The 21130-nt window shown below is 39.5% G+C and overlaps 1 protein-coding gene across 1 annotated transcript in view; it reads left to right on the forward strand.

Moving 5' to 3' along the window:
* Window positions 1-21130, forward strand: part of MED12L (mediator complex subunit 12L) — a 366394-nt gene that overhangs the window by 71498 nt on the left and 273766 nt on the right. The window contains exons 12-14 of the mRNA XM_061637068.1: window positions 14285-14416; window positions 18184-18310; window positions 19828-20042. Coding sequence (XP_061493052.1) covers window positions 14285-14416; window positions 18184-18310; window positions 19828-20042 — 474 coding nt within the window. The remainder of the gene's footprint in view (window positions 1-14284; window positions 14417-18183; window positions 18311-19827; window positions 20043-21130) is intronic.

Here is a 21130-nt window from a genome sequence, read left to right on the forward strand (position 1 = left end):
ACATTTGGATCACCATTCATTTGTTTACTTTTCTCACTATTGAGACCACTTCATATATTACTTTTTTATACACAGAAATTTAATCTTTGTATAGGAAAAAGTATTTTGTAAAATGTGAAGGACAGTGGCCACTGTACAAGATCTACTCAGCCACTGTAATTACCTTTTTGTTTTGAGTGCCCTTTTGTCTGGGTCTTGGTTCAGGTGTGTATCCAGCTTTGATGTGCTTATGGAAGGGGTGTGCAAGTAGTGCCCCCCCAAGTGTGGAGGCTTGGTCAAACATTGTGTTATGGAAAACCAAAGTCTGTGTGAAAGTACATATTTGGGAATGCCATCAGTGTAATCCTAAACACACTTAATAAATAATATCGAACTTGCATGTCACAAAATATATTACGGTCATGTCCATAAGCACCAGGAGGGTAGTCGCCCAGGGGATCTTAGTCCTTCTGCTGTTTGGGGAGCAGGGTCCCTATGTCTCCAAGCATCCTACAGTCAGCATGAAAAGGGAGTGTGTTAGTCACTGAGAAGAGTCTTCTAATAGGCTTCCTTGCCTTTCCTGCTGATTGGAGCCAATCAGAGTGAAAGGAGGTGAGTCAGCCACTGAGAAGACTCTTCTCAATTGCTAACGCTCTCCACTTACATGCTGATTGGCTCCTAGAGATGTTTGTTGTTGTGAGAGAATGCATTAACAAAGATCTCATTCTTAATCCAGGAGTAAAAAGGGTGTATGTGGCTGCAACTATCATGAAGGGACTCTGCACTTCTGAATTTTCTACTAAACAACTGATAAATACCTATGTAACTTTGTGTCTGGAGACTTATTATTAAGAATCACTTTCCATAACTGTAAGGAGGTATGTCCACACGCATGCATCCCAGGCACCTAAATGAGGGGTGAGAGCAGCATAGGGACATAAGCAGATGTCTTATACCAGGGGTTCCCAAACTGTTATTCTACATAGGCCACTTGAAAATTGCTGAGGGTCTGAAAGTATCTGAAAATTTACTATGGGCATATGCAAGATAATTAACTCCCATTAGTGATAAGAGCAAGAATTTGGGCTGTGTGTATGATATTGTAATTTAAAGGTGTAATTTTAATTTTGCTAGTTGTTTATGTCACTACTATTGCCATTACATTCAGTGATATATGGGAATTACGATTTACGAGTAACATTAGTACAAAAAACATTACTAAGGATTCTGTATGGTCTGGTATGGGAGGAGGTCCATGGGGGTGACACCATGAGTTACCGCACTGGGTGACACCAACCCTAGTGACGCCACTGACAACAAATGCTATTGGAGGTTGCTGATTCATAATTGACTTGAAGACACATAACAACAACAAAGATATTGCTTTTCCCTCAGGCTTATAGGAAGTATTCTGAAGCCATAGTGCAGGGAGCAAGCCTCTCTGGTGTGTCTCCCATTCCCAAGCTTTCCTCCAACTAGCTAAAAACACAAGCCCCAAGAGGGTGTGTGTGATCTCCTGAAGAGTTACAATAACAATAGGATTTCCCTGGCCCATTCACAAGTTAATGGGCACGTGACAGGCCTATTAGCTCATGTGGCCACTCTATTATTTATTTATTTATTGCATTTGTATACCACCCCATAGCCGAAGCTCTCTGGGCAGTTTACAACAATTATTAGATTAACAAAGGAGACTTGTCTGACCAGTAGAGCAGTTTTCTTCCTTTGCTGATCACAAATCAGAGGCTAGCAAGGGGATTTCATAGAAATCATCCATCTCAACCCCCAAACCCTTAACAGTATACTTTGAGCTGTGGTGTATGTTTGCTTTCGAGTAGCTGGTAATTGGCAGGTAATGCTTGCCTATGTGTCTCACTAGAACAGCCCAAACCTCTTCCTGTTACAGGAAGTGGTTTGATGATAGTCTTGCTTAGAAAAGGGAGAAGGCATGTTTTTGACTCTTGGTAATATTATAGTATTAATATTATCTGGAAGCATCTCAACCAGGGCTGGCTCCAAAGGGCGGCCAGGTGGAGCCCTGGCTCAGGGCCCTGTGGTGCACAGGGGCCCCTGAAGGGCCCCTTGTTATGGTGGGCGAGTAGTACTCCCCTTCCACGGCAGGCAACCTGCTGCGGATCGCAGGAAGAGAGCTGGCCGCCTGCTTGCTCACTCTCCCCCCTGCCCGCCTGCCCGCTTGCTCACTCGCCCTCTCCCCCCACTCGCTCGCCCTCTCCCCCCACTCGCTCGCCCAAGGTCGCTCACCCTGTTGCTTGCTCACCAGCTTGCTCGCCTGCTGTCCCGCTCCCCTACCCGCTCTCTCGCCTGCCCACCCAACCTCCGTCTGCCAGGTAGTTAGGTAGGTAATTAGGTGGGTCATACATGCGTGTGCCAGGGCCCAGGGCAGACTGATGCCCAAGGCCCCCGGCATGCGTGGGGCTGGCCCTGATCTCAATAATATATTTGGCTCAGTGAAGGAAGACTTGTCTGCTGGCCTTGAGAGCTAATGTTGAAAATGTCTAGAATTAAATAGAATTGAGGAAAACGTCTTAATTAGTTACTAGGATTCTTACTGCTGATTTTGTGAAATGCTGTATGTGAGAGAATTTTGTCTAGAATTAATTAAAGAATAAAATCACAAGCAAAGTTAGGGTGAACAAATGCACAGGAAGTATGAAGGGCCCCTGAGCCTTTAGTAACTGGGTAGAAGAAGGTATTTTAGCAGGGTTTTAAAAACTCCATCATGTGGAGCTGATACTGCTGAAGGTTCAGGAGCCATCTTTTCCTTTACAGCTGTTCACTCTAAATAACGGTATTAAATCAACAAGGTAGAATGAAAGTATGCAGCAATCATCAACTGTATCTGCAGTTCAGTTTTAAAGGTTAATATATTCTTGTAACCATAGTGACCATAATTAGTTATCAGAAATTTGAAGATACAATAGAAACAGTATCACTGCAGGGAGATTCAGGAATAGTAAGAAGAGACATTAGAAGCATACTGAAAGCACTGATAGCGGAGAATAGCAGTGGGAAACAAAATAAACACCAAAACTGTTCCAATAGATAGAAAGTTATTCAAATAGAGACTCTTATCATATTGTTTTGGTAAGATGCTTTCTGAGAGAGGAGAAAAATTTTAAAGTCATCATTGCATTCTTTAAAGGAAATTCTCTTGAAATGTTGACTTGATTTTCTTAGGTACTTTCATGCTGATTAAGCATTTTCCCCCAGATTGTTATGGCCATAAGGCATGCACTCTTAGATTACAGTCCTCTTGGATGAGATTCTTCTTGACTGGCCTTCCGAATCCAGATGATTTTTGAGGTGGTTTGTGCTGCAAATATGGGGTGTTATGAAAAAGCAGCCAATTGTCAATTGCCCTATTTTATTATAGTTATTTTTTATCATGAAGTGGGATATTCGGTTTTTTCCCCTTCTGGAACCAATGAGTCTTGCGTGAGCTCTCTCTCGTTCTCTCTGGGAAACAAAATTGAGATATTTCAAGCATATAAATAACTTTACTGAGAAGATATGTATGCATTTATTAAGGTGTAAAATGCTATATTAAGTCCCATTCCCATCACTTGTGTTCACAACAAACTGGTGGCAGCTCATATTATGCAGATACTTTTGCAAAGGAAGTGAAGTGTGGTCCCATGCTAGGAGACGGCAGGATGGGTGCGATGGTACCATGCAGGTGCATGTTGCGGGATAGTCAACAGCACTCAAGTATTATGTTCCCCTTTCCTAACCGCAACGTGCTTTGTGAGGAAGATTACAGAGGCACCCACTTGACAGTCTGTTATCCAGAGTTACCTGGTGCCTTCATGACAGATAGAGTACCTCATCTTGTTCTTCCTAGGTCTAAATGAGTGGATACTTTATTCTTATGTTCAGTTTATGTATAAAGTGTACAGCATTCTTGGGGCATGATTGTATACTATTTTGAAAGTTTAAATATGTGGAACTTTTCGACTTCATTTTAAAGGCAAAACTGTTTTTCTAAGTTAGTGGAATGCATTGCAATTAGGTTATGGTGCTATAAAGATGAGATTTTCTTGTTTCAGAAACATTTCCAGGTTGATATTTGACTTGTAAATATTTTACAATATTTTCATTTTTGTTTGCTTTTATTTTATTGCTGCTCTTACTAATTTGCTATTTTTTCTTGTGCCTCTAGTTTTGATTCAATGTTACATTGCTGAGTTTGTATTGCTCTGTTAGTAAATTGCCTTGGAGTATTTGATTGAAAGGTAAGAGGGATTTCTACAGCTTTCAACCCTAGACAACCATGTGCATGGATGAGAGAAAAGTATGTACTGGGAAATCTTTACACCAGTAATAGGCAATCCATTACACCATTTAAAATTGGCTTGTGTGTTCAACTGGGTGACTGACTGGCTACAAACGTTGAAAAATATGTTAATCCTCTGTTTTTTCTCCCACCCATGCATATAGCAATCTAGGCTTATGGACATAGTGGTGCATTTTCTGCTGGCAGTTTAAGAGTTTGAAAGTTAACTTCATTCTTTTCACTTCATATATACAGATGGGTTTGTGTGTTACAGTCAAATTGTCAGCTGCACAATCTTAAAACGGATCTGACTCTTTAAGAACCAGAACCAGCTGTTTGTCCTTTTTCAATTTCACACATGTATTCTGTTCTTGATTAATGTTGCACTATGAAAGGTCAGTAAGAGGTATTGAAAAAAGTCTGTATATGGAGGAATTGCGTCTCTAAAAACAACAAAACATTTCTTCTTTTTAAAAAAAAATCAGGTTAAAAATGTCAAGTGGTTTTACTTCAGTTGTCAGAATACTGTAAAATACAGTGATGTGTTGTTTTGAGAAATGTATGACTATTAATATATTGCCAAGTGTTCAAATGCTAACTTGTGCTCCTTTAAAAAAAATAAATTGAGCTTATGTAAACATTCACACATCAAATGCTAAATGCCGCAGCTGCTTTTAAGAGTAGTTTCAGATTTTTTTAGCTTTTGTAAAGCAGGGCCAGCTGGCTCTGTTTTGTTTATGCTATTGCCTAAATAAAATTAATTTCCCAGGCCTTTGTCAAAAAAGGCAGAGATTTTTTCCTGTATGCTGCATGTGGATGAGGAGGGGAAGGAGCAGGGCTGATTCTTGTGGTATAAGAATTGAGCCCAGTGCAACATTTTCATGTTGGGACTTCCCAAGGATCATGTTCTGCTGTTCTGCAGGGAAAAAGCAGAGTTAGGTCTTGTACTGGCCCTGCAGCATCACGCGGTCATCCCATCTTGATAGCCTGGGACCTCATTTGGGGAAAGGGACAAAGGGGTTATGTGCATGGCTTTTATACACCAAATTGTTCCATTACATCTAAGCATCTCCTGGGCTGGCCCAAGGCAATTTGCTATCTGAGGCAAAGGAAGAGATGGTAACCCCCCCCTCCCCATTCCGCAAATAGAAGCTGTCTTGGCTATCATGTGAATCATACTTCAGCACTGGAAATGGGATGGTGTTCTCCGCTACACCTGAGGGCAGCAGCCTAGCTTAGGGGGTACACATGGCTCTATCTGGATGGCACACTCGACTCTTCTACAGAAGAGGGGAGATGGGAAGTGCAGGAGGAATGGCTGTAGGGCTGCCAACACTACTACCACCTCCCCCACCATGTGCTGCCAGAGTGTCTGCCTCCCTCTACCTAATGGTAGGAGCTGCCCTGCCTGCTTCTCTCTATGCCGTCCCAGGTTGACACACCCTGATTTGAACATTTATTCTATCCTTCCACTTAGCAGCTAGTCATAACTTTCAGTTTCAAACTGATGGGCATTCCTAAACCTTTCTAGCTAAGGCTTCTTCCTGTTACTGTTAGAGCTATTTATTGCTTGTAAACTTATTATTTATTTATTGTATTTGTATACCGCCCCATAGCCAAAGCTCTCTGGGCGATTTACAGTAACTAAAAACATTAAAAACAAATATACAAATTTAAAACACATCTTTTAAAAACAATTTAAAACAATTTAAAAACCCATGCTAAAATGCCTGGAAGAAGAGGAAAGTCTTAGAGACTGTTTTGGTATTAAGCAGTATGTAAGTATGTGAACTAATAATAATAACAATAAATAAGTTGCCTTGCCCACGTTAAATGCTGGAGGTGTTTCCATAAGCACATTTATTCTGTATGTACAGACTGAGCCATCCATGTCATTGAAGTTAAGGAGGGGGCACCCTAAAATTGTATATACATGTTTTCAGGCAACATAGCCTTCAGAGATTTAGAACTTCAAATCTTAATGATTTTTCCAAAAAGAAATAATGCTGTTTCCCAGCACCTGTCTGTGCACTAGTAATAGTTGCAGGGGCAGAGATGTTGGTTGTTGATGGGGAGGGGAGAGGCATCAGTTGCACTCAGTATCTTGTTGAATTCAAATATTTAGGGTTGTATCCAAACATTAGTTCTACTCAGAACAGAGCCATTGAAATTTAGGTCTTTTAAATTAAAATGGATCTACTCTGAATAAAACTTAACTGAGTACAACCCTTAGTCTTAACTGCCACTGCTACAGCTCGATATTGATTAAAGATTTGGGTAAGTATTGTATAGATTGAAAAGGCAGCATGAAAGCCTGCAGGCAGCATTGGTAATATGATCTGTGCCTGAATTGGGGAAAAGAGGGGAGGGGAGGATCAGATAACACACTGAGCTGGGCACAAACAGACCGGTATGTTGGAAGGTACAGCTTCTAATATGCTTAGTATAAACCAAGCAGTACCACATGACGGTGATGTTACCGATAGTTTGACTGCTGACAGGAACCTGACCCAGCCAATCTGCTCGGTGGCCCAATGGAAGGAGTGGCTTAGTAAAGAGAACCTCATGAGCCACTGATGTTGCTTATAGTTGCCAAGCTTGCGGTGTGGATAGTAGCCAGTCCTGTGGTGTCCTAGCCTGTAAGCCTCAAACCTGTAAGGCCCCTTAGGGAGCCTTCCTTGATGTTTTCACAGGGAGCTCACACTTTTACCCCCTGCCCTGTCAGTGGTTCTTTCCTGATGCCCTGTTTAGCTTGCCTGATCCCACTGCCAAATCAATAGAAACTGGAGCCAGACCCATCTTGAGCTGCTGTAGACTGCCCTACCAGCCATGTTTCCACCCATTCTCTTTCTTGCCCCTGCCTTTGCTGTGCACAAATATGTGCCCTGCTAGAAGGTGGAGAGCTGGCCCCTGTGACTCTGTCTGCAAAGAATGTTCACCAAGAATGTATGTAGTTGCTGGATTGAAGGGGACCCACACCTGACAAAGCACTAAGAATTCTATCTTCTTATGGCCAGGGGCTGGCAAACATTCTGGACCTGTAGTCATGTTTGCAAACCAGAGCAACTCTTGTGGTCATTATACCACACCGCAACCAAGCATATGCTGCAACCTATTCTGTTGGCTGCAATAAATGCTTGTTTCAGGACTAATGGTGATTTACTGTGTGTTTGGTGCTACTCACATCTCCTTTTAACTCATATGATTCACATGCTATTACTGGCAAACAGAAGCTATCACGCAGTTTCCCCCCTGTAAATCTGTACTAACCCAATCCACTGATTATTTGAAAAGGGAAGAAAAAAGGTCTTCACTCTGTATCTCTAGTGCTTGCAGACACTTTGTTCCGATGCTTTTAGGTGGGTGTATCAATTGCTCCTCTCTCCATGTCCACCATCTCCTCCCTTCTTTCATTTTGTTTTCTGCGGGCTGGCAGGCAACTTCTGGCTACTCTCCTCCATTCTCCTGGCCTTTCTATGTTGCTGTAAACAGTGCCTTTATTTTCTCCTAAATTGTGTGCAAATGTATAACACTGCTCAAACAAAGATTTGTATTTCAGCTGTATCGTACCAGTGAAAATACAAATATTCACACTTCTGTGTTTTTTTTAAATGGAACCTACTACTGCTGGTAGAACAAACTGAGCATGTTCAGTTGCCAAGCAACCAGAGGGAGTGGAAATGTTAAATTAGAGGGCGTGGTCCTTAGGAAACTGAATGATTGATCTTTACACACAGTGTGAATAGAAAACACAATGTTTGCAGCTGGCACTGAGCCCTTACTGTAGATGGTGCAAATAGAAAATGGAGGTAAAAACAGTGTCAGTAGTACGAAGTAATTTCAGCAGGGGGAGAAATGGGAAGGGGAATCTGCAGGTACGTCCACCCATGGGCACCATGTTGATGATCCTTGCCTCATAAGAATTATTTCTGGCTTGAATAAATGTCTAAATCCTTCTAATTTTAGCAAATTTATTATTTGTTTTAGCAGGAAGTAGTCCAGCATGAAATCAGCGTTATGGTATTTCAAGGATTTCCTGAATGCGGTACCACTATTTGAATATCATATGACTGTGTTCAGTCTTAACAAGACAAGAAGATGGATAGCTTTGTCATCTCATGTACTTTGAATAAATAAAACAATGTCTTGGCAGTCTATCTCTTTCTGCAGATTTTGGTCCTTTTTTCCTTTTTATAAAGCTTTGCATTGCTTGCATGACAAAAAGGTACTTGCACACATAAACTATATATTAGATGAAGGGTGTGATGATCACTATAATGTGAGATGGTAAAGAAGCCTTTGGATTGTGATATATTTGAAGCAGTGCTTCTCTTTATATCAACCTGCTTAGGTACTAAGATCTGCAGGAGAGACCCATCTGGAGATGATTTGAGATAGGACTTTTTCTGTAGTGGCCCTCCAATTATGGAACTCCCTCCTATCAGAAATGTGATTGGCATCACACAAAACTGTGTGAGTTTTGATGCCAACTGAAGACATATCCCTTCACCAGAGAATTTGGGGGCAATTGATTAGTGCTACCTGTTTGTAATGAGTGGATGTGTTTTTTCTGCTGGCATGGCTTTTAGCACTGTTTTTAATGTATTGTGTTATTTATAGTTTTTATAGTTGTACTAATTTTATATCTGTAAACTGCCCTGAGATTATTTATGACAAACGACAGTATAACAATTTATTGAATAAATAAAATAAATATATTTCATGACACCAAGGCTTCCTCACTAGGGTGGCCATTTATGGATTCCTAGAACAGATAACTGTTTCACAAAAGAAGACAGATATTTGCATAAAATTTCCATATGCTTATTTAAATACATAGATGCAAATTTAGAAATAATTACTATAATTTAAATTAGAAATAAAAAACATCTCGCTCTAGTGGGGAAGACTTATGACCAGGTTGGCCTCTGTGTCTGCTCAATCTGCTCTTGAAGTGCTAACTGTGGATGGTCAACTTAAAGATTCTTGCACTCCCTTTGTATGGTCCTTTTAACTGGACAGCTCTTCAAATAGAGAACTACCTTCTGTAAGGGAGGATACATGGCTACCCTATTCCTCACAATCGCTGCTTATGCAGGATTTTTTCCCTTCAAAATCCTGTGTTTTAACAGAGAGAAAATATTTTTCCACCTTTATTTTCTCCACATCATCCATGATTTTGTAAATGGAAAAGGGTGCCCTAACATCCTGTAGTTTTAGTCCAATGAAAGGCATGTGGATCACTAGCATGTACTACATGTGAACTTTCCAGGATGACCCAGGCTTTCATTACAGGAGATGATGTGCTAGAATAGGCAAGCTTCTGATGTTATCTGGCAAAGCAGATTTTATAATCTGATGGCAAGACACAGCAGATAATCATCAACTGTATATCTGGTTTTGCATCTAAGGAAATGTTTTGTACCAGACAAAGTTGCAGTAGCAGTAGAAAGTGGGAGGCTATGCTCTAGTATTCTTTTTTTTTTGTTTTCTGTTGCTGGTAGAAAGTTATGTGCTTATGACCTTTTCAGATATTATATTATGAATCTACATCTCACTGCTAAGAAGAAAGCCTTCCATTGCATCTCATATCTTTCTGTTGTTATATTCTGATAATATATATGCCTGCAGTCTTTGTTTCTTAAGCTCCATCAGTCATAACCATCCAGAACTCTCCTGCTGTTTCAAGACTCCACTCTTTCTCCCTTGCTGCCCCACATGCTTAGAACTGCTTCCCAGAACACCTGTGTAATGCTTCCTCCATAAATTCATCTTTAACACCAACCTTTTTCATGACATCTTTGGCTCCACCAACTAGCTTCCTTGACTTACTGTAAATTTGCCTATAACTGAGCCTAAGAATGTCAGACTGAAACAATCACATGTTTCTGCTCTTGTCTAGCTCTGCATCAACTTCCTTCCCCTTCTTCTGTTTTCCCTATGTCAAATTTTAGATTGTACGCTCCTTGGGGCAGGGACCTGTTTATTTTGTATTCTGTAAAGTGCCAAAGTGCTATGCACATTGATTGTGCTATGTGTAATGTTGTTGTTATGTGCCTTCAAGTTGATTACGACTTATGGCAACCCTATGAATCAGCACCTCCAATAGCATCTCCTGTGAACCACCCTGTTCAGATCTTGTAAGTTCAGATCTGTGGCTTCCTTTATGGAATCAATCCATCTCTTGTTTGACCTTCCTCTTTTTCTACTCCCTTCTGTTTTTCCCAGCATTATTGTCTTTTCTAGTGAATCATGTCTTCTCATTATGTGTCCAAAGAACAGTATGATAACCTCAGTTTCATCATTTTAGCTTCTAGTGATAGTTCTGGTTTAATTTGTTCTAATACCCAATTATTTGCCTTTTCACAGTCCATGATATGCGCAAAGCTCTCCTCCAACACCACATTTCAAATGAGTTGATTTTTCTCTTACCCGCTTTTTTCACTGTCCAACTTTCACATCCATACATAGAGATCGAAAATACCATGGTCTGAATGATCCTGCCTTTAGTGTTCAGTGATACATCTTTGCATTTGAGGACCTTTTCTAGTTCTCTGATAGCTGCCCTCCCCAGTCCTAACCTTCTGATTTCTTGATTATTGTCTCCATTTTGGTTAATGACTGTGCCATGGAATTGATAAGTTCAATATCCTTGTTGTCAACTTTAAAGTTAAATAAATCTTCTGTTGTCATTATTTTAGTCTTCTTGATGTTCAGCTGTAGTCCTGCTTTTGTGCTTTCCTCCTTAACTTTCATCAGCATTCGTTTCAAATCATTTCTGTTTTTTGCTGTTAGTATGATATTGTCCGCATATCTTAAATTATTGATACTTCTCCCTCCAATTTTCATACCTCCTTCATCTTGGTCCAATCCCACTTTCTGTATGATATGTTGTACTTATAGATTAAACAAGTAGGGTGATAAAATACACCCCTGTCTCACACCCTTTCCGATAGGGAACCAATTGGTTTCTCCATATTCTGTCCTTACAGTAGCCTCTTATGCAGAGTATGGGTTGCACATCAGGACAATCAGATGCTGTGGCACCCCTATTTCTTTTAAGGCATTCCATAGTTTTTCATGATCTCCACAATCAAAGGCTTTGCTGTAATCTATTTCCTTCTGAAACTCCTTGGTCCGTTCTATTATCTAATGTATGTTTGTAATATGATCTCTGGTGCCTCTTCCCTTTCTAAATCCAGCTTGGACATGTGGCATTTCTCACTCCATATATGGTAAGAGCCTTTGTTGTAGAATGTTGAGCATTACTTTACTTGCATGGGATATTAATGAATGAATGAATGAATGAATGAATGAAACTTTATTTTTACCCCACCCTTCTTCCAAACTGGAACTCATGGTGGCTTACAAATAAAACTACATGTAGTTAAAAGCATACAAAAACATACAATTAAAATACAATTAAACTATAATAGTTCGATAATTACTGTATCCCCTGGGATCCTCTTTCTTTGGAATTGGGATGTATATTGAACACTTCCAGTCTGTGGGCCTTTGTTTAGTTTTCCATATTTGTTGACAAATTTTTGTCAAAATGTGGATAGATTCAGTCTCAGTAGCTTGTAGCAACTCTATTGGTATGCCATCTGTTCCTGGTGATTTGTTTCTCCCAAGTATTTTAGGAGCAGCTTTCATCTCACATTCTAAAATGCTGGTTCTTTATCATATGGTTCCTCAGTGAATGAATCTGTCATCTCTGCATCTCTTTCATAGATCTCTTCAGTGTATTGCTTCCATCTTCCTTTTATTTCACCTCAATCAGTCAGTGTGTTCCCCTGTTGATTATTCAACATCCCTACCCTTGGTTTAAATTTCCCTTTCATTTCTGTAATCTTTTGGAATCGGGCTCTTGTTCTACCCTTCTATTTCTATACAATAACCATTGTAATAGTTCTCTTTGTCCTTATGTACTAGTCTCTGTATTGTTGTGTTTCTATCTCCTTTTGCTTTTGCTTTCCTTCTCTCTTTAATCATTTTAAGAATTTCTTCAGTCATTCATTGAGGTCTTTCTTTTTAATGAGAGGTATTGTCTTTTTGCATTCTTCTTTAATAATGTCTCTGACTTCACTCCATAGTCCTTCTGGTTCTCTGTTAACTAAGTTTAAAGCCTCAAATCTGTTCCTTATTTGATCTTTATATTCTTCTCGGATGTTATTTCAGTTGTAATTTGGCATTATGATTTTAAAAAAGTTTTCAACATTGTTTTGTTTTAATGTATTTTAAGGTTTGTTTTTATGATGTTTTAAAGTGTTTTAGTGTTTCTGTTTGCTGCCCTGGGCTTCTGCTGGGAGGAAGGGTGGGATATAAATCAAATAATAAAATAAATAAATAAATTAAATTATGATTGCTTTGTTGTCCTTCTTTAGCTTTACTCTGATTTTCGATATGACCAGTTCATGATCTGTATTACAGCCTGCTCCTGGTCTTGTTTTTGCAGAAAGTATGGAACTTCTCCATCTTCTGCTTCCAATTATATAATCAATTTGATTCCTATATTGACCATTTGGTGATGTCCACATGTACAGTTGTCTTTTCGGTTGCTCAAAAAAAGTGTTTGCAAGAAACAAATTATTGACTTCACAGAATTCAATGTCTTTCTCCTGGTTCATTTCTATCTCCTAAGCTCCATTTCCCCAAAATTCCTAGTTCTTTTCTGTTCCCTACTTTTGCATTCCATTCCCCCATGATTATCAACACATCTTGTTTTGGTGTGTGATCAATTTCTTCCTATAGTTCTGCGTAAAATCTCTCCAATTCCTCTTCTTCTGCATTTGCTGTTGGAGTGTAGACTTGGATGATGTTTATGTTAATAGATTTCCCGATAAATCTGTAGGCAGTAATAACAGAGAAAGTTTGTTTTCAGTGTTCACATGCAGAAACTGGTTAAAATCTTGATTTGATGATTGAAGATGAAAATTTTGGAGTTGGGGGATTCACATTTCTTAATCATAAGAATTGTGTAGGATAGGTTTTCATTTTTAATAGAATGGTTGAGTATCATCTCTAAAATGAAGGTGGCTCTTATACATAAAAAGAATCATCTTCATTTTAAAATTCTGTTTTTAATTATTTTATTTATTTAACAAAATTTATATACCTCTTTAGAAAGACAAAACAACATATAATGAAATACGTGCAAAACCAGTGTGTTCATAAAGGATCCTTACTTTAAAAAGAACACTTGCAGAACTGATCAGTGTAACCAGAAGTAAATATAAATATGACTGAAGTGTAACAAGGTTTCTAGTGAAAGTCTGTTTTAATATACATGCATTGCATTTTGGGGACGGAGTTTGAAACCGGTTGATCATACTCTTCAATATACATTATTTTGATGCTATTACCTCCCTCACTTTAATCTTCCATTTCTACTGTGCCTTTGTTCCTTACATTTATCCCCCCTCTCACTGTGCATACCACCTTAAAAATAAACTCTCTTTGGAACTTTTAGACAAATGTAACTACATCCTGGGATGTGTAATTAACACACAAGGAGTCCTACAGGGATGTCCTTCTTGGACATTATCACAAATTTTACCCTGTACAGCGCCCCCAAAGTTCAGTCTGTTACCACTTCTTGTTTTCCTTCTGGAAACAAAAAACCACTGGTGTCCAGATATACCCTAGCAAAAAGCCTTGGGGGCAAATTGTGTTGTTTACTCAATATGTGTGGTTAAGGGACCAGCTCAAAAAAATTCTACCTCCTCCGAATGTGTTTTTTGGTTCAAACTGCTTTAGTATTGTCAAGCACACTTGTGTTCACAACACAGAAGAACATGGTCCCTGGGAGACAAAGTTACCCCATCTTTCCACTGGAAATCTCATTGGGGTACAAATAAACCCCTAAGATGGCCAGTGTGATTTTTTTTTTTGCTGGGTCTGCATTAAAGAGAAAACATAGGGCTTTTCTTGGTTGTCATATGTCTGTCTTTATACCCATTGTCTGATATGCTAAATAAGAGGCTGCTTTTTGTTTTTGTGATTTAACAGATTGCGCCTAATGATGAAGCTGTCATAACATTGCTTTGCGAATGGGCCGTGAGCAGTAAAAGATCTGGCAAGCACAGGGCAATGGCTGTAGCTAAATTATTGGAGAAGAGGCAAGCTGAAATTGAAGTGGAAGTAAGTTGTCTATAATTATTGTATGATTGCTCTATGCATGTGGAGAGAAAAACACTGTTCAAATCTAAGTGAGGACTAGCTTTGAAATTGAACTACAGCTTTATACACAACACTTTGCCCATCTTGGTTCAGAGTGGAAGGTTCAGGCTGTGCTTCAGAGAGCCCTATAACAAGCATAGACATTTCTGAGGTACCGTATATTCCGGCATATAAAACAACTTTTTAACCCTGGAAAATCTTCTCCAAAGTCAGGGGTCGTCTTATACGCCGGGTGTCGTCTTATTAGGGTTGCCATATTGCCCGGATAGCCGGGTTTTACCCGGATTCTAAGCATGCCACCCAGCGCCCAGCTAGCCCCTTAGGTGGCCCGGATTCTCAGCTTTCATTTAAAAAAAAAATTAAGTTTCTAGGTGGTGCGGTTCTCGAGATATATATAAAAACGTCAGGCACCCCCCCCCCGGTTAAATCTTTTTTTAAACTACTGTATAGCACTTCGTAGCTTTAACCCCACCCGTTCAGGATTTCAGCCAATCAGTGAAGTGTTTGTTTGGTGGCAGTGTCTGCAAAACCTCATTGCGAGGCCAGAAAATGGTGGTTTCCCCTCCTGTTTATCTGAAAATCTCATAAATTTACATTTCAGTTTTCCCCCCTGTTGTGTGTAGGAGTCAGATCCTGGGCAGTGTTTTGAAAACCTTCCCAATAGTTGCTTTTGGGGGTAAAAACAGTGCTAATCCCATATGTCCAGAATAAATCCTATTGAATTCAGTAGGAATTACTTTTGAGTAGACATGATTATGAATGTGCTGAAAATCAATGGGACTTTGGAGTGAATGTAAAAAAGAATTGTGTTTGTGTTCTCTTTCTGCCCCCCCCCAGTCCTATTTTAAAGCAAGTAGGCAGGGCTTACTTAGGTATTGCAGTTTTTATTCTGTAGGAAACTAATACTGATTTTTAAAAAACTAATACTGATTTTTCTGCAATGACCAATTGGTTTGACAATAAACTATTATATGGGCTGTATGTATTTATACATCTGCAGTGTGTGCGTGTGTGTATGGAGTCTTTCCAACACCCCTGTGAGGTAGGGTTGGAAACCAAAGCAGCTCACAACAAGAAATAAAGCCATTTAAAATCCAATAACCATAAAAACAAGTATAAACAGTTGCAAAACAGTGTAAAGTGGCATGATTCGGAATCTTGGGTTGTGTGAATGAAGTTGCTTATCACTTGAGGTTGCATTTCTGTCCCTGTTTGAGTAAGCCCCATTGAATACTCTGGGACTTGCTTCTGAATAAATAAATTTTGGATTGCACTATAAATATCTTTACAGTTTGTGTAAATAATAAATATATTTGATAGTTATGCTTATATAAATATTTCTTCATTTATCATATTTTTGGTTTTTGGTTAGGAATCCTGACTGGTTGTGAGATGCTTAGTTTTTTGCCTTATAGGAATCTTCTTGTGGTTGGTATGGTATTACATTTAGGAAAGTGTTACTGCCTTCTGTATTTTTTTTTCCTATTTGCATTTCACTTATCTTTAACCTCACTCCGTTACAGCCATAGAAGCAACAGCAGCATATGCAAGATAATTAACTCCCATTAGTGATAAGAACAAGAATTTATCATTATTATTTCAATTAAAACAAGAGGCTTATCAATACTTTGAAGAGGACCAGATATTTATTTTCTTTCTGAGCCCAGGACTGGGTCTTTCATGATGCCCGGTGTGTGTGTGTGTGTGGGGGGGGAGCAGGAGAGTAGTCGATAAGACAGACATCCTGGCATTGATAATCGAATTAGCAAGGTATGTGTGGGGTTGTTGTACACTTCCAGGCTCAGTTTCATTTTGAGTATGGAGGTGGAACCTGTGTAGATGTGGTTATCAAAGGGAGAAGAAATTTTGAGTTAAGCAAAGCTCTGCTTTTATAAAACCTAAGAAACATACAGTACTTTGAATGTCTGAGTGCCTGCACCAGTGGAATACTGGAGGAACTTGTAAAACTTGCTGCAACAGTATTTAGAACTGAGCATGTGGTGTGAAAGACTCCTTTTCCTAACATTTTGGCTTGTTTTTCTCTGATTGTGTATTTTTATTGTTTTTACTATATTTGTAAGCTGTGCTGAGCTCTGTTTTTAACAGCAAAAGGGCAGGATATAAATTCTCTTAATCAATCAATAAATACTCCATAGTGTTGGAAACTAGAGTCTAGGCATTTAATGTTGCTTTTAAAAAAAAGATTTCTCACATCTTTCCCCAGTTTTTGGTGGTAATTCCTAGGCACAAAAACAAAACAACTGGACAATCCAAATATTAATATTTATAAGTTTATAAGTGACAGTTTTCCTGCTATGTACCTGGATGTCATAAGCAGGGGTAGTCTTATACGGCGAGTATATCCCAAACTCTATATTTTAACTGGAAAAGTTGGGGTCGTCTTATACGCCCAGTCGTCTTATACGCCGGAATATACGGTAGTCCTATTGTGCCTCCTCACAGACAGGCCTAACAATCAGGATGTTTTTAAACATGCACTTGTGGTTTGTGGTGGGTGGACCAAGTGTCAGGTCAGATAAGGAAGGAAAAACAACTGCTTGTTTACCCTCCCACAGAGTTCACCTTGAATCTTCTGCTGGATTCACAGTCAAGGACTCTGGGTGCTTTCAGACAGGGGATTTATATCGCAAACATTCTAATTGGGTTTTAATTTGTAGAAGATTGGCATGCTAGCTTCTACACAATTAGACACATTCATGTAGGATAAGGCTATCAGCTGTCAGTGACTGCTAGCCATGATAGCTATGTTCAGTCTTCAGGGTATGCCTCTGAATAACAATTGCTGGGAACCACAAGTGGGGAGAGCACTGTTCTAGCCAGGTCCTGCTTGTGGACTTCCATAGGCATCTGGTTGGCCACTGTTGGAACAGAATATGGGACTAGCTGGGCCTTTGGCCTTGATCCAGCATGGTGATCCTTACGTTCTTAATTTGTTGTTGTTCAGCTCTTGGCCTTCCACCCCAGGGATTAGAGCTTAATGGAATGTGTCTGTGCTGTGTTGTTTTGGCCCTTCCTCCAATCACTCTTCCACCTGCCTTTCACTACTCTTTTCCATTCTGGGCATGTATGTAGGTATTTCTGTACCTGTATGTACACATCTAAAAAAAATTTTTTTTTTCATTTGAAGTGTCCAGGAGCAAATGTTAGTCCTTAGTTCATGTTTCACAATAGGCAAAATTGAGACTTTGTGCTTTTTGTGTGCATGTGCAGATACATTTGTTTATAGAACAATATACATTTTAAAATTTATGTAAGGTTGCATCCAAAGGTTTCCTTCTTCCATAGCATCATTGATGTACATGACAAATGTACAGAGTAAGATAATAAAAAAGATGGCTCCCTGCCAAAAGACCTTACAACTGATATAGATTCAATATATGAAAATGATGCAAGGGAAGTCTTGAATCTCTCATGGAGTGGGAAGGCATAATGATGACAGTGCCAGTCCTCATTCCATGCTCATATGTCATTCAACCAAGCCTCAAATTACTCTAAATTAGATTAATTTGTTTACTATTCCACATAGACAAGCAGAGATCAACATGTTGAAACTATTGCCAGTAGAGTGGGAAGCTTCTTTTTTCTTCCTGGTGTGCTATGGGGTTTCTGGGTAATGGAGATTGGGGGGGGGGAATAAATGCAATTGCATTTCTTGCTGTGTTTTTGCAATTCTACACTGACTGGTTTTCTCCTGTTTGGTTTTGTAGCGATGTGGTGAGGCAGAAGTCTTGGATGAAAAGGAATCCATTTCTTCAGCATCTCTTGCTGGATCCAGCCTTCCTGTTTTCCAGAATGTCCTTCTTCGGTTTTTAGACACCCAAGCCCCCTCATTATGTAAGCATCAAACCATCTCTGTTCCAGAGAAGGGTGAAACTTCTTGACCTTTTGTCCAGCTACTGAATTAGTTTTGTTTCGTTATTATCATGGGTGTCAGTGTCTTTTTTCCCTTCTCCTACCTTCCCCCTCCCTTGACCTGCAGTGTTTTTTTTTTAATGGACGGCTTTAACTTTCCAAAACATTGTGTTTTGGAAACTGAAGTATTTCTCATCTTTGTTTTTGCCCTGAGGCAATGACTGTAACTCTTTGTATTAGAACTGGAAAAAATGTTTTTCAGCTTCCTCACCCTGGACAAGTCTCTGCCCCAAAGAATTTAAAATCTAAAATTATACACTGGGGGAAATATAAAATATAACTCCAGCATTGTAATCCTATTTACTCAGAAGTATGTCCCACAGTTTTTAGTGGGATTTACTTCCTTGAAATGTGCAGAAATGTGTCAGATCTAAGCATCAAGACACCAAGAAATAATTCCATTGCCTAATGAAACACAATTGTCTTGCTTTTCAAAGTAGTTTCAGGCTTTTACATATCTTTCTGCAATTTGTGTCGGAAATGACCCCTTTTCAAGCTTCTGTGGTCATGTAATGTGTGGTGCCTGCGTGTATAGCTCTTGCCTCAAAGCATCGATGGTGTCTCCATGTGAGTGAGCACACCAGTTTTCCCACATGTATCTGTCGTATGAACATGAAGATGGAACCATCATGTGAACCAGCACATTGTCAGCTTTAGAAACCATGATGAATCATAGGGAAGGAGTAAGGGGACCTCCTTACAAACTAGTGCCTTTTAAGTTTCACTCAAAGTTTCTTGCAGAGTGTTTCGTCCTAAAGAACAAGGTAGAAGTCATATAGATTTTGCCCTGATGAACAGTTCCACTTGAAATACTTAGGGCACTTAATCCCTAAGACTGTACTCTTAAACACACTTACTAGGGAGGAAGATCTACTGAACAGTGTGGTACATATTGCTGAGTAAGAAAAAATAGTATTGTGCTGTAAATAAACTACTGACGATACCTATGGCTATTCTTTGATATTAACTTGCTGTGGCCTGGTTAGCTGCTAACCTTGCCCAAATGAAGAAGCAAGACAAGGAGCTATACGATGGGTTCTGATAACTAGTTTCTTCGACATCATGGTGACTGTATCATTTAACCTGTAGTGATTCATAGTGTAAATATATTGTCTTGAAGGGGTCCAGTTCATGATGGGTTATTCTTGCAACTAGGCTTTCAGAAAGCCTCAGCACTATCAGTGCTATCAAAAATGTATCAAACTGCGTGCAGATGTATCAAGCTCAAATTGAAGTATTTTTCAGAAGTGTTGTAAATGGGCTGACTTTTTGAAGGTCTGGACTAAGTAGATAAGTAGGCTGTTTTGTATCTGAAACATTTTAGTAGGTACTTGTGTAACCTTAATTTTAAGGGTTTTTGTTTTAACCTTTTTCCTTTTTTTAAAAGCTGCTGGAGCCCAATGGTAATTAATAAAATCTAACTCTTTCTCTGTTGGTAGCTGACCCAAACAGTGAATATGAGAAGCTGGAATTTGTGAACCTGGTGCTGCTTTTCTTTGAATTTATACGACATGATGTTTTCTCCCACGATGCTTACATGTGCACTTTAATATCACGTGGAGACTTGTCCATCATGGCAGCTTCGAGACCACGCTCGCCAACTGGGGAAAATATGGATGAACGGTATTCTAGGGAACCAGAAGTGAAACTGGAGGTATGAAGTTCATTGTATTTTGCTTCTCTGCTTTACATAGGTCAAAAATTAAAAGCTGATGTTATTCCTCCCACCCACTTTATAATAAAAACTTGTTTATAATTCTGTTATCTAGAAAGATTGGTTGATTTCATTCTTCAAACTCTCAGCATAAATGTTTAATATAGCCCATTTAAATAGGGTACAATTTTCTCATTAGGTTGGCAGCATGTGAGCATGTAGCATGGCTCTTTGCAGAACTGCTAGGATGATGTGAGCAGCCCATGCTGCTGCTACTACTCCCCAGTTTCCAGAGGAATTATGCTGGCTTGGAAAGGAACAGCAGTTTAGGCTCCTTTTGTGTGGCCTGGAGTTTTTGGTGTTACCATGATACAGGATGGAATTGTACTGTAGCAGCTTCAGTACTAGCAGTGTAGGGTTGCCAGGTCAAAAGCATCCCAAACCCGGAGATTTTAGGGGTGGGCTGTAGTGATGTCATAGGGACATGCCTGAGTGATGTCATGGGGCGAGCCTGAGTGATGTCACGGGTGGGCCCGACTGATATCATTAAGCATGATACATTAAGCATCAACCAGAGTTGCTTGGCGCATACAATTAAAACAAACATTTCTCTGATTGGAAATTAAGCTAGAAATCTTAGGTAAAAGATGGAGCCTGGGTAGGGAACATTTAATCTAGCCAATTTGCTTCTGGAAAAAAGGGTTTTAAGTGCCCTCAGGCCAGGCCAGTCCCCAGAAGGCCATTGTAGGAAGAAAGGAGCCTAATGTTGTGGAGATGTTAGATGTAAGCACTCAGGAGTAAAGATGGATGCCCCTGAAAGCTGCAATTCTAAGCACTAAAGGACTAAGTCCCGTAGAACTCAATAGGACTTACTTCTCAGTAGATATAGTTTGGATTGTGTTGTTGGTAAAGCTTGATCAGGGATCCTCTGCAAAGATACCTATATCCAAGTAGGGTTGGCAACTTGGCTTTTAACATGGCTGCTGCACATTTCTTTACAGATTTGACCCTTCCCTTCAGAAAGAGATCTGAGAAATAACAGCTCTTTTAGCCAAGAGAATAGAAACCGTTTTATTCTCTTCTAAATT

The sequence above is a fragment of the Rhineura floridana genome, chromosome 7, assembly GCF_030035675.1.
Source record: "Rhineura floridana isolate rRhiFlo1 chromosome 7, rRhiFlo1.hap2, whole genome shotgun sequence".
NCBI lineage: Eukaryota > Metazoa > Chordata > Lepidosauria > Squamata > Rhineuridae > Rhineura > Rhineura floridana.